The 13,730-nt window shown below is 48.3% G+C and overlaps 1 protein-coding gene across 1 annotated transcript in view; it reads right to left on the reverse strand.

Moving 5' to 3' along the window:
• Window positions 1-12,880, reverse strand: part of Arhgef5 (Rho guanine nucleotide exchange factor 5) — a 24,872-nt gene extending 11,992 nt beyond the window's left edge. Inside the window, exons 1-5 of the mRNA XM_005363798.3 lie at window positions 12,856-12,880; window positions 3,044-6,167; window positions 2,466-2,523; window positions 1,886-1,947; window positions 1,430-1,683 (exon numbers count right to left, since the gene is read on the reverse strand). Coding sequence (XP_005363855.1) covers window positions 1,430-1,683; window positions 1,886-1,947; window positions 2,466-2,523; window positions 3,044-6,155 — 3,486 coding nt within the window. The 5' untranslated portion in view covers window positions 6,156-6,167; window positions 12,856-12,880. The remainder of the gene's footprint in view (window positions 1-1,429; window positions 1,684-1,885; window positions 1,948-2,465; window positions 2,524-3,043; window positions 6,168-12,855) is intronic.
• Window positions 12,881-13,730: the final 850 nt, after the last annotated feature.

The following is a 13,730-nucleotide window of genomic DNA, read 5'->3' on the forward strand; positions in this document are numbered from 1 at the left end:
CAATGACACAGGCATGACCAGTGGGCTCTCCAAGTGGGGCTTCAGTAAGAACACTTGGCGAGAAGAGAAAGACAGGCATCCCTTGCTGGTGTCAGATAGCCAACCACACAGGACCTTTCTATATATCCCAAACAATGACATTGCACATTTATCCTCTACAGAGCAGTCAAAGATCATATGCCCTAAGGTGGCTCATTTAAGCTTCTGAAACTTAGAATTGTGTTTTTGTCTTGTCCTTTTATATAGATATAGTGACCCCCCCCCCACACACACACACATGATTGTTAGAAGGAGTGGAATCCATGAAGGAACTTTTCAGCCCCCAAGATGTTGTTTCATGAAATGAACGTGTATGTATACGGTTCTGATGCAGAGGTCTCTCGGGTCACAAAGTCAAGAAGAAGAATGAGTGAAGGCTGGAGTCTAAACCCTCGGGACTTCCTAGCTTACTGAAGACTCAGGGAGAGGGAGTGAGCATTCATTTCATCTTCCCATTATTTGATGGGAGGAAATAAGTACAGGACAGGTTAGCGATTTTTCTCAATATATGCATTTTAAAACTTGCAGTGAAATGATCCAGCTTGTCTGCGGTTATCACTCTTGTACATGAAGCAGGTCTGCATCATCAAAATTCAAATAGCCATATTTTCTGACTAATTATTCTGTAGTAACCATTTACCTCTTTTTTTTTTTCCTGCCAGTAACTCTGTGTCTTTTTTTTACAAATGGGAAACAATAATTAGAGAGAGCGAGTGATTTGGCCAAATTCAAGCAACCTGTATGAGTGAAGGCTGCATGTCTGGATCAACTGTTGTTGAACCTAACTACTCAGTCCTCTATCCCATGGTGCCCTACTTTCTCCCTGGGAAGAAAGGTTCTACTCCGATTTCAGACAGATCTGAAAGCAGAAACTGCGTATGGAGAGCTTAGTAGTGGTCACAGCTTAGAACCAGATAAGTGTTGTCTCCTACCGTCTTGCTGTTGGGAGTGATGACAAGCAGGGACATATTAAAGCCTTAGTGAGATCTAAGAACCAAAGGACAACTTCTGGCCGTCCTCTTCAAAGGAGCCAGCAGGAAGACTATGTGGCTTGTCTGAAACCCTTGTGGAAGCGGAGAGATTAGCTCATCATGAAGCAGTGGTGAAGAAGTTACATTCACGTCTCTGCCAACGGATGTAGAGGTATGGTCACTCTGTATGACCCTAGCCACTACAGGTAGGAACAGATGGCACATGATGAATATGGGAAGTGGGGAAAGTGCCCAGATTCTGAGAGCAGTTCACATTCTTCAGCATGGCAGTGAGCAGTCACTGTATATACAGGGGAGCATGGGGCAGGGATGGCCTGCTCTTGGTGGCAGAGGTGAGGAGATAAAACATTAGCAAATATGACTTTGTTCCCCCTTCTCTGCCCTGCCCTGGGTGGTACCTCTTGCAGTTTTTGATCTTCATGTGTCATGGACAGTAGCACGGTACTGTTGCGCACCACAGGGATCTCCTGCCAGAGGGAGCCACTGGAGGCCATGGAAAGGCGCTGGAGGTAGGAGTCCGAAGGCACCGTTGCCTTTCGGCGATGCCGAGGGGAAGAGATTCCAGGTCCCTCGGCCAGGCTATCCAGCCGCTGCTGGCTCTGGATCTCCTTGTTCAGAACAACATCACTGTACTCCTGATAGAGCAGCTGGGCTGTGGGTGAGGATTCATGGAAGGAGAAAATCCTGAGAAAATGAAGTGAGTGGAAGCCCGCAGCCAGAAATTGCCATCTACGGCTGGCCTCGGGCAACCCTTTCTTCTGGACACCACCACTCGATTGCTGACCGTCATGATCCCTCACCCACTTTAGGCAGAGAGCACACCTGAACCTAGAGACCTGTTTTAAGATACTCACAGGAGATGATGAGCTTGGAGCAACGTCTTGAAAAGCCCATCCCCTCCTTTGGTTTCTTCTCCCTGTGGAGGAGGCACGGTTTGGGGTGCTTGTTGACCATGAGACAGAAGACCCCTTAAGTGACTTTAGATGAAGAAATCCCTATCCCTCCACATACATGCTGGGATATCAGGACCGAAGGAACAGTGGCTTCAACCTGTCCCCATCATGGATTTTTCTATTCAACTCCTCTCCCTTATCTCAAAGTCCAGAGAAGATCCTGCGATCTTGGGGAAAACTTATAAATCCTGTGGGGCATGTCCAATGATAACCCCAGATATTATGTGGAAGGAGACTGTTTATAGTCATATGCCTGAGGAGAACAGCTGACTCAGACACAGTGGGCAGAGCTGGTTAGCTCCAAACACCTCCTTTCCTGGCAGGCCTGGTGCCTTTCTCTTCCTCTCCTTACTTTCTGAAGACAGAGGCACCAGACATTCTGGATCCCAGTATCCTTATCCAATGAAGACCTACTAAGGAAATCCTAGTGTCATAAATGAAGACCATACAGTTGAGTTTGTGAGGAGCCAGAGAAACTCACCGGAAAACAACAGAGTCTGAAGAGCCAGGAGGTCTTCCCATGCCTGAGTTTCTTAAATCTGGAAAGGGAAACAGGTGACATAACAGGGCCATTTAGAGAGAGTGAAAGGGTGAGCAGGAGTCACAGGTGAGCAGAGGGAAGACAGTTCTAGCAGAACCTGGGAGAGAAGACAACACTCAAGCCAGAGAGAGGTATTCCAGAGTCCCGAGCCCTGTGTCCCTGGCCCTCTGGTTGGGATGGAAGACAGATATCAGCTGTGCCCCCCAGCCTTCAGGCAAGATGGAGAATACACCAAGAAAGGGTGCCTTATGTTCATCAAGGCAGAGAGCAAGAAGACATAGCCATGGAGGGAGTCCAGGCAACTTCAGGAAGAAGTGGACTCCTGGGCAAGCTAGTGATGGAAAGACAGAAAGAACACCGCAGTGGGATCACGGGGCTATGAGTTTGAGTTTCTGAGTTGATGGTAAATGTGTAGCCGAGTGAGGCTGCAGCGAGGACAGTATTTGTCCTGGAAATGGACAAACTAGAAGAAAACCTTCGCCTAACAGATTTTTCTGCACTCTCTGCATCCCACTTACCTGAAGCACTCTCAGGCAAAAGAGAAGGTCTCCGCAGCCCTTGCCGGTTCCAGCTCTTGTGCTTGCTGGATGCCTGGCCGACAGCCAGTTCACTGCTACCCTCTGTCCTCGCTGGGTCCTGCCTGTCGGGACAGCTGGATGTCTTCTCCAGTTGGTGGTGGATGGGTTTTTCTGACTGTTTTCTTGATCCCAAAGATGACCTCCGTGTGTGTGTGTCGTATCTCTCCTGAGGGCCTGATCTTCTAAACGATCCTCTCACTGGAAACTCAGACTCTTCAGTGAGCCCTAACTCATCCTTACTGGTAGGTCTCTGAAATTCTGGGATCCAGGGAGTGGTAGGGGAAGAGGGACTTAGAAGGTTTGTCATGTTGCTGAAAGCTAGGCCAGGTGACATTTCACTGTTACCCCTACTGGTGGCAGCCAAAGAGTCTGTTGATCTGCCTGTGGCTGGGGGCCAGGAGGTCCGTCCAACAGAGAGAGTAGAGGCTGTCCAGTCTTGGCCAGTGGGCCTTGGTTTCGCTTGACCCCCTGAATGTCTAACTGCCCCCTGGATACTCCTGCTTCTTTCCCTGGACTTGGGGGGTAAGGGGGGTGGCTCAGAGGGAGGAACTGGAACTGGGGGTAGAGGCCTGTACTTCTTTGGTACACTAGAGGGAGAGTCTGAAGAATGGCAGAGCTCAGGGGCATCGGGTGTTGGGGGTAATGGTTTGTTGTATCTCAGCCTCGGGGGGATGGAGGTCTGAGCTCGGTGGGGGTCTTCTGGGGTGGATGGCAGAGGGCGATGCTGCCTTGCCACAACAGAGTCAGGAACTAGGGGAAATGGGCCTTTAGGAGATCCATGTAGCCCCGAACTTAGGGCCAAGGGAGGAGGATGACTATGTCGCTTCAGGGTGGGGGTTACAGCATGAAGATGGCGGTCTCTCTCCATGATGGAACTGTAGCTATGTCTCTTTTCTGGGGGAGGAGGGGGCAAAGTTTCATGTATTCTCATATCCATGGAGACAGTGGATGGTGAAGAAGCAGGCACAGGAGAGCCTGTGGCAAGGGCTGAGCTCTGTGGGGAGCTCCACGGCTGACTGCCATAAAGATCGCTGGGTCCCTCTGGATTTGAAGCAAATTCTCTGGAGTCCTGTCTCACAGGAAAAAAAGCAGTAGAGGAATCTGAAAAGATGATACCGTCCCTGCTTCTTCTGTCTCTCCTTGGGATCAGAGAGCCATAGATGGCAGGTTTGGGGGGCCTCTGTGGCAGTTCCGAATGAGAAAAAGAAGAAGACATTCCCACAGAGTCTGGAGTCTGTTCGGTCCTGTGAAAGCCTGGGAACGAGTTACTTCTTAGATGTTGGGTGGCTCCAGTGTAGCTGCAGAGAGGGCTATGATGGTTGGCCTTGCCAGAGGTGGCACATGGGTCCTTAGTAGTTTTTACAGGTAACGGAGGAGTCTCAAATGCCCCACAATGAGGTGAAGTGTCAGTGGAGAGACAGGCTGCTAGGGTGTCCTTCCCAGGAAGGACCTGAGTGTTAACAGGTGACAAGGAGGCAGCGAGGGGGAAGACTTCAGTGGAACTGAAAGGGGCTGAATCCGGTGTCCTAGGAGTCACAGATACACTGGCAGAGACAACCTCAGTCCCCTGGATGGATACTCCCTCCTTCCTTAGCCTGACTCCTTCTTGCTGGCTGTTGTGAGTCCTATCTTCAAGGGGTTCTTCAGTAGCAAAAGAAGCAGATGGAGAAATGGGTTGGTGAGACCATTCTATTGTCTCCAGTGCAGGAGTCAGAGCTTGGGGTATCAGTTCCTTAGAAACAGGATGCCTCTGAACCCCAGGACTATCAACGCAAGAGAAGCCTGGAAACAATGAACCTGGAGAGAGGCCTTCAGGGGCTACAGGATCCACCAGGGGACAACACTTGTCATCTTCCGTTCTCCTCCCTTCCTCCGCTGCCTGCCCACCCCTGTCCCCATTCCCTTGCTCCCCCTCACCTGAATCTAGGGCCTCCTCCTGCTGCTCCACTGGCATCACTGTTCCTGCCTCACTATGCTCTGCCTGCTTCCCACTTACGTTCTCTGACTGCACTACTAACATCTGCTCCTCTACAAACTGCACATTCGCCCTCCTCTCTTCCACCTCTCTTAATTCCCCGTCCTGTTCCTCCTCCTCTGAATCCCTCTGACCCTGAACCTTCCTGTCCCAGTCCTCTTGACCATACTCACTGTAATCCAGAACCCCCAATTCCTCACTGAACCCCTCACTTTCCCTTTGTGCTCCAAGCATTATATGGTTTTGGTCCTTATCCTGTTTCTGTTCATCCTCATTGCCATTAACCTCCTCTCCCTCCTCTTCCTGCTCCCCCAGAAGACGATCAGAACAAATGTCTTCCCTCAGAGTTCCTGCCTCCTGAATTTCTACTTTTTGTCCTTCCTGTTCCTCCAGTCCCTGGGCCTCCAGAGGTTGGAGGAGGCCTTCTTGCCCTTGCTTTTCTTGTGTGTCCTCCAGCTGCATCTGTTTCCCCTGGCTCAGCAGTTCACTTCCGTCCCCCTCAGACTGGTCAGTTCCCCCAGGGTGCTTTCTGCAGGAAGGCCAAGATCCTCTAGCGTTAGAGGTGTCTGGAGGGGTTTCTTCCTCTTCTTTTGCTGGGCTAATCGACAATGTCAAAGACATGAGTTCGGGCTGCAGCTCTGCTTCCACACTGCTGTCTAGCTGACTGGATTTGTCTAGCCATTCTTCCTGAACACCACAGGCCAAGAGCTCAGGGACAGCTATTGTTCTCGACAGTCGGTCTTTAAGGCTCTGGGATACTGCTTCCTGCAGGTCTGGAGTGTCACAGGCCTCAGCCACAAGGATTTCCTGGTTGCTCTCCACATCTAAAGAAACTTCCTTAAAGAAAAACCCCACACTATCAGGTGTGTGGTTGCTCATGTCCCGTAAATCTTTTGGCTGGTTCATCAAGAGTTTGTGGCCATCCGCCCACTTGTAGGATGGGTCTTGGCCTTCTTGAGCTTCAGGCTCCAGGGAAGGGATCTGACTGCTCCTCATGATAGCTTCAGGGACAGTTTTAAAGTCTTCTATGGCAGGGCTGGGTGCAGATGCTCCATGCTCAGGCTCCTCAGCCTCCATCAGGGCCAGATCCTAAAGAAGAATACAAAACAAAAGTTTGCAGTGCCTCGTCTGTGTCCAAAGGGAGAGATCATGAAGAAGATGAATGGGAAACTGCTTTGGTTTGACTCAGGATCATTCATCAAGACAGGTATTCAATGAAATGAGCACTAGCCTTTATATGTCGTTTAATTTTATTTATTTTTAAATTACGCTATAATTTCTTTTTTCTCTTAAGAAAATTTTTAAACTATTTTTATTTGAACATTAGCTATATGCACATACAGTGCCCACAGAGCCCAAAAGAAGGCACTAGATCTCCTGGAACTGGAGTTATAGGTGATTCTGAGCCATTAATACGTGCGCTAAGAACTGAACTCTGGTCCTCGGAAAGAGTAGTAAGTGTTCTTAACTGTTAAGCATCTCTGTAGTTCTCAAGGGACTTAGAAGGTCTGGGGAGATGGTTCAGTCAGTAAGTGTAATAAAGATTTACCTACAGGGAATGGGAAGATAGCTCAGCTGGCATACCAACATAAGGACCCTAGCATACACATAAAAATGCTGAGAGCAGTAATGTGTGACTATTACCCTAACATGGGGAGGGGTGGGGTGGTCAGGGATAGTGGATCTCCGGAGCTTCTTGGTCAGCCAGTCCACTCAATCAATGAGTACCAGTTCAGTGAGAGCTTCTCTCGGAAGATAAGATGGAGAAGAGCCTTCAAGGAAGGTATGTGGCATCAACTTCAGACCTCCACAACACACACACATACACAAACACATTTACCTAGTGACCCTTTTAAATGTAGGGCAATCGGCAGTGACCAAGACAAAGCTCCTGGTGGATCTTGTAGTCTTGTGGGAAAAAAAAACTGATTACAAACAATTCAATTAGCATTAAAGACCATTGTCAAAGAGTTCCAGGAACTGCCAGTGGTCATTGCCCTCTAAATTCAATCATGCCATTGTCTAGTCCTCCCTGTCAACTCTCTGGACTCTCGGTGTGACTCAGCCTGGAATAACTACCAGCCATGATGGGTGACACACCCTGCATCTAACAGCCCAGAGAAGCAGTGTCAGGAGAGCAACCTTGCTCCAGAGCTGCCACCAAAGGATCAAAGTAGGTCAAGCTACAGTAGCCAACGTGCAACACATGAGTCCTTTCCACAACGTCTGGATTTTATTCATCTTCCTATTTTTATAGTGTCTAGCAGCACTCTATAACTAATGACCAATTTTATTTTCAATTATAGAGACAGCTGCTAGAAAAGGGAAAGATAACTCCCCTTACTCTATTCAACTCGAAAAGCTGTGCTACCTTCATTATGATACTGTCCTTCTCCCTAACACTAGGTTACCTGCCCTCACTATGTCCAACATGGTGACCTTCTACCCTGTCTTCACATTCCAAAAGAAAACCTCATAGTCTATTCTGCAAAAAGTTCAGAAAACAATGGAGAGGTGCCACCTCAATTTATTGCAATTCAAAAGTAGCCTGCATGACCACTTTCCATCCTGCCTGTTTCCTCTACCCTGTCTCCTCCAGGCCTGCATGCCATTCTAACAGTGTCTAAGCACCCTTCAACTTCTATCTCAAATGAGTTCTGCCTGTGTGCTGTTCATAGCCTCACATCCCTCCAGATCCACCCAGTTTCCATAGATGCCATTCTGCCAGTATCCCCCACTTTTGGTGGTGGTTGTGACTCATATCACAAGAACTTTCCTTCTTGGTATTTGTGCCAGCATGCTGTCATGACTTAGGCTTCAGGTTTCTAATTTTTCTAATTCCTCAGATGGGTTAAACGACATTTCTATTTCATGGATTTAAAAATTATAACTCTCCCTTTCACTGAAACTTACACCATTTCAATTGTGTAAGTAAGTGATCTGATTTAACCTCAGTTTCAACAACAACAAGCCATATGAGACAAGCTTTGTTCAATTGCCTACATCCAGCACAACAGCAGGCCCATAGTAAGTGCTCAATAAATATTTTAAACACACACAATAAATCTCTTGTTTCCCTCCTGGTCAAGAGCTTTCATATCATGCTCACACATCTTTGTACCTAGAGCACAGCCTAGTCCCAGACTCCATACACACAGTTCATTTTCCATACAAAATACCACTTGTGGTTTAAATTCTTTGGTATTGTCTAACTAGCCTTGAGAGTAATCCCAAAAATTCAGCAAAGACCATACATCTTGTACAATCTAGCCTCTGCCTTCCTTTTTTTCAGCACCTGCCTCTACCCTCAGCTCTCAACCCCTTTTCTCTCAGCAACAGTCTTCATTCGTTACACTCCTCTGCTGGAATTTGGTCCCAGAACACTCTCTGCTTCTCCTCAAACACTTGGAACTTATCTAGCATTTTGAGCTGCATCATGATCTCCATGAGGGCACATCCTCTACCATGTTAACTGTGCAGGCCCCTCTACCTAAAGCTTTATGGTCCCAGGGAAAGAAGTACAGTAAAAGTATGCTTCATTTTTGCCTTTTTCATGCTTTACTAATTTTTAAGTCAACTGTAGAAATCATTTCATATATTTAAATTTCCTTTTCCTTATATATGAGAAAAATTGCTTCCTTTGCAGTTCTAATTGATGGAGGAAGGTCATTGGTTAATTAAAGAAACTGCTTGCCCTGATAGGTTAGAACATAGGTGGGTGGAGTAAACAGAAGAGAATGCTGGGAAGAAGAGGAAGTGAGCTTAGAGACGCCATGCTCCCCTCTCCGGGCAGACGCGAGAGCTCTGCTCTCTGAGGCAGATGCACGCGATGAAGCAAGCTGCCAGGACAGACATGCTGAATCTTTCCCGGTAAGACTGATGCTACACAGATTATCAGAGATGGGTTGATCAGGATATCAGAATTAGCCTGTAAGGGCTAGAGTTAATGGGCCAAGCAGTGTTTAAAAGAATACAGTGTCCATGTAATTATTTCGGGGCATAAGCGAGCAGGTGGCCGGGGTGCTGGGGACGCAGCCCTGCCGCTCCTTATTACAACATCTAATGAAATTAACCAACACAACACAAAAAAAGCTCGCTATTACCTTTAAAAGTCATAGAAACTGATTCTCAGGCAGTAGTGCTCTGAGAGACTGTGTAGGAAAGAAAGAGAAGGCAGGAAGCTGCAGAGGCCTTTCTAGAAACACAAGACTCTGCTCAGTGTATAGATAGTAAAACTCAGGCACAAGGATTCCATTTCCTAAGCAAATGATACAAATGAACCTGAAATGAAGACTCCTGATGTGCGTCTATTGTAAGCACCCAGTCATCCAGCCACAACACAAGAGAGGACCCTACGAGTTTTTGGGCCCCTCAGTATCCAGCTGTGTACCTTTCTGGTCGACTCCAGGTTTAACGTGGAAACCTACCCATGAAACTGCCTTCTATTGTCATGCAGAATGACTATGTACACGTATACACACCCACACACACACATACATGCACACATACACACACCTACACACATGCACACACACACACACCCCAGTGACTGACCTACCCTTGCAGTCTCTATGCAATAGAATCTGACATAACCAAACAGGCAGGTCCCTAGGCACTTGCAGATGTAGTATGTGACAAGTTCCTGGTCACCACACAGGTGCAGATATTATCTATATAGGGCAAGTTGATATGATTAACATAAATGGGCCTTGGTTGAAGGATTTCTATGTCCTTTTCCAGCTAACTGGCAGTGTGTGAGATGCTCTAACTAGTCCTTACGCATAAAATATACAAATAATATATAATGTGATCTTATTCTCTTAGCCACATGTTAAATAACACATTTGTTCCCTGACACCTTCTGGAACTTGCTCATACCTGCCTCAGAAAACTATGCGGCAAACCTGTTATCTCTCCTCACCAGCATCTGTATCATCCGGTCCCTATCTCCCAACATCATCATATCATAAAAAAAGACTGCCTGGATTTATAGATGAGTTCCTGCCATAGCCACACTTCATCCACATATACTATGTTCTATGTGGATATTTTCAGTTCTGATCCTAAGACTCAATGAATGTCTGTCTCTGAAATCTCACAGCTATGTCTTTATCTTTGTAGAAACATGGTAGTTGCCAGACGCTGGTGGTGTGCACCTTTAATTCTAGTACCCTGGAGGCAGAGGCAAGTAGATCTCTGTGAGTTGGAGGCCAGCCTGGTCTACAGAGCAAGTACTGGGACAGGCAGGACTACAAAGAGAAGCCCTGCCTTGAAAATCCCCCTCCCCCCAAAGAAAAGAAAGAAAAAGAGAAGAAAGAAAAGAAATATGGGACTCACCTATTTATACACCATTCTTCCCAAAGGTAGCACATACCCTCAGTTCCTATAGTTAATTATACCTTAATAACCCTACACAAACAAGCATGACCCGGCTAGAATGTGGAGAAAGCTAAAGGAAATCTGAAAAACATGGTCTTACTCATATAAAGGCATTAGAATTAGAATGGAATTTTTTTTTGAGCTACCCGTTCCGTTAAGAGTTGAAACATCCCCATATCCCTCTCATCTGGGGTGACTAATCACTATTTATCTGCACACAGGCAGAGACAGGGCACAGCGTCCCAGCAACCTGGCTTCTCTCCAGACCAGAGACATTTCGCATCTTCAAGACCCCATGGTGTGGACTTTTTAGGAGGCAAAACTCTGAGTCACCCTATTAACAGTATAGAGCCCAGCAGACCTCCACTGTCTCCCCCAGACACCGTTCCCCAACACCTCAGCTCTTGCCCACGTCTAATCACCAGGTATAAAATGATTTCAAAGATAATTGCACCTGCATTTACAATGGCAGCTACACTTCTGCTTACAGTAGGAAAACAAATCTCCCACCTTCAATCCAAAAGATCATCTCTTATTTTTGCTCATACAGATGGGTAACTTGGTACAGTGTTTGGCATTACCACCCCCAATATTCCAAAGACACCAACATAAGGGTAGTACAACACCATTGCTAAGACCTGTCCGACTGACCCAGTGAAGAATGGAATACACATTTTTTTATCCAGTCTGTAATGTCTTACGCACCATCGATGGCCTCAGAGGGCAGATGGTCTTATGATAACATTCTATGTGGGGATGCTTAAGTCTTCACCACCTGTGGCTGTGGAGCCACCCACTCAGGTAAGGTATGACTTGTTTATTGACATTGTGTCTGTGTGCTTTACAGGCACTCTGAGTGGCCAGCTGACTCTGCCCACACTGCAAGCGTGGAGACCTGTCCATCCCCTGTTTGTTTCTATACCATTCGGTTCAACATACGATCCCAAGAGAGATCCCATTTCTGCCCACAACACAGTAAGTGACTATTCCAGACACCACCAATGACGTCTTCTTGTCTATCCCCCAAAACAGACAAGTGCATAACGTGACCACAGACAACCTCAGACAAATCACATTATGGGCAGCCATACCCTCTAGGGAGCCCTGATTTATCAAAACCCTTTTGCCATATCTGGAATTTCTGTATTCTCTTGAAAAAAATGGATCCATTTACAATCTTTCCGACTTCTTCCTCTTTTACCACAGTCTTAGAATTTACACCTCGGTCCCCTGCCCAGCTCTTCCCCTCTTTCCATCCTCCCCCATGTCCTCTCAATGTTCACTGTTTCAGTCCAAGGCCTGAGGACTGGTTAACAAATGATGACTGTTTTGATAGAGCCTGGAGCTTCCATACCCCAGGTGTAGATAAAGCAGGAAGTCTGGAAGAGGCCACACTGGGGGTTGTTTCTCTGGGACTTGGAGCTTTTGAAGTAAAGCAGGGAGCACAGTGGGGGAGCAAGGGAGGAAGGAAGCTGAAAGGAAAACCACCCTCTTGCCCTCCGCTGTTTGGCGTGCCCTTCCCCCTCAGTCTGACCCAGAGCTGGCCAGAGTTCACTGCTAGGCCGACAGGAGGACAAGACGGTCCTGGGAACCCAAGATCCAGGAGGGGCGGGGGAGGACTGAGACTTGAAAACTGAGGCCCCACGAAGAATTCTCCCAGGCCAGTTCTGCTAAAAGGCGTTTATAAAGATGCTCAGAATTAAGGACTCTGAAAATTGTGGGGGCCCTTGCACCCACAATCTGGCTGGCTGCACTACACAGCTCTCTTACACATTTCAGAGAACTTTGTTGTACTGAGGCCAACAAGAAGCTCCCTATAAACAGGTAAATAGGGGAGAGGCGACACAGAACAAGGATCTTTGTTACAGATCTCAGAGCCTCGGAGAGAGGTGTGTACACAGTCACAAGTGAGTATGCATGGAAATGCCGTGAAGATAACGAAGTAAGGCCCAGGCCAGGTTACAAAAAAAAGAGAGAGACAATAACACTCCCAGGTAAGGGACAGTCTAGAAATCGAAACTCAAGAATTCCTCATCATAGGAGTTCGCCTTCCCCAGGCCCCCGACTTTGTGGGTTGAAAAAAAAGTTCGGATTATTGGCCGGGGAACATCGCGGGGCAGGGTGCCCATTTCCAAGGCGCAGTCCTGGCTGGAAAGCAAACTTTTTCCAGAGGCCATTCCTTCCTGCTCCCTTCCTCTTCCCCACCAGGTACTCAGCCCCTCACTCGGAGCCCGGCCCACTGGCCCAGCCCCCCATTTCCGGAGCCTGCGCCCCGGGACCTGGCAGGGACTGGTCCCAGGGGAGGCCTAGTTCTCACTTCTTTCCCGCCCCTGGCTTAGGACCGCGGGGCTCCAAGGCTACCTGGAGCCAGGGGCTGCGAAGAGAAGAGGACACCCACCTGGTCGGAGTCACATGCTGCCTCGGGCCGGCCCGAGAGTCCCCTCCAGGTCCCGGCGCCCGCCGCGGTCCCCAGCCAGGCCAGGCCGCCCCGGCGCCCCACCCGCGGCCCGCCCCTGCCGCCGGACGGGAGGGAGGGACCGGCTTCTCCTAAGGAAGTTTCAGGTGAGGAAACAGGGACACACCTTCCCGGGGGAGGGGCAGCCCCGAGCAGAGCTGGGAAGTGCGGGCTCTGCCAGGCTAGGGCGTAGCGATAGCACCCGCAGGCCGCAGCCGTCCAGGGCCGGAGCCCCGGCTGCAGCCACTCGGGGAGGCGCATCAGGGACCCGGACACGGGGCTCTCCGGTGTCCCGTGTGCCCCTGGACGCCCCTGCATGTCTCTTCCTCCGCGGGTCCTCTTCAGGACTCCATCTGAGTCTCATCGGACCAGGCTGACTTTCTGTCCCTGGAGTTTGCCTTTGGCTTGCTGCTGATGTTTCGGGACATCTGAGATTTGTGATTGTCCATGTGTGTCTTTACCTTCAGGATGTAATGCACTTTTCTCTTTCTTGGTGTTTGGCATAAGATAAAGGGTGTCTCTTGCCAAATTCTTCTGTCTCTGTCTCTGTGCCTCTCTATCTCTTTTGCTCCCTCTCTGCCCCTCTCTCTTCCAACCATTGTCCCTCCCTCCATTCATTGGGTGCCTGTGAAACACGCTTTTGTCTTTTCTGTAGATATCCTCTGTTTGCATCCATATTCTTAAGTTCATTTGACGAACCTATATCCAGTTTATGATCTTTCTGTGTTCTTTCCAGCATTCTGAGAGTGTATTTGTTTATGATTAATTCCTAAACCTATGGTCTTTGGTCTGTACACACACACACATACACACACACA

The sequence above is a fragment of the Microtus ochrogaster genome, linkage group LG12, assembly GCF_000317375.1.
Source record: "Microtus ochrogaster isolate Prairie Vole_2 linkage group LG12, MicOch1.0, whole genome shotgun sequence".
Classification (NCBI taxonomy): domain Eukaryota; kingdom Metazoa; phylum Chordata; class Mammalia; order Rodentia; family Cricetidae; genus Microtus; species Microtus ochrogaster.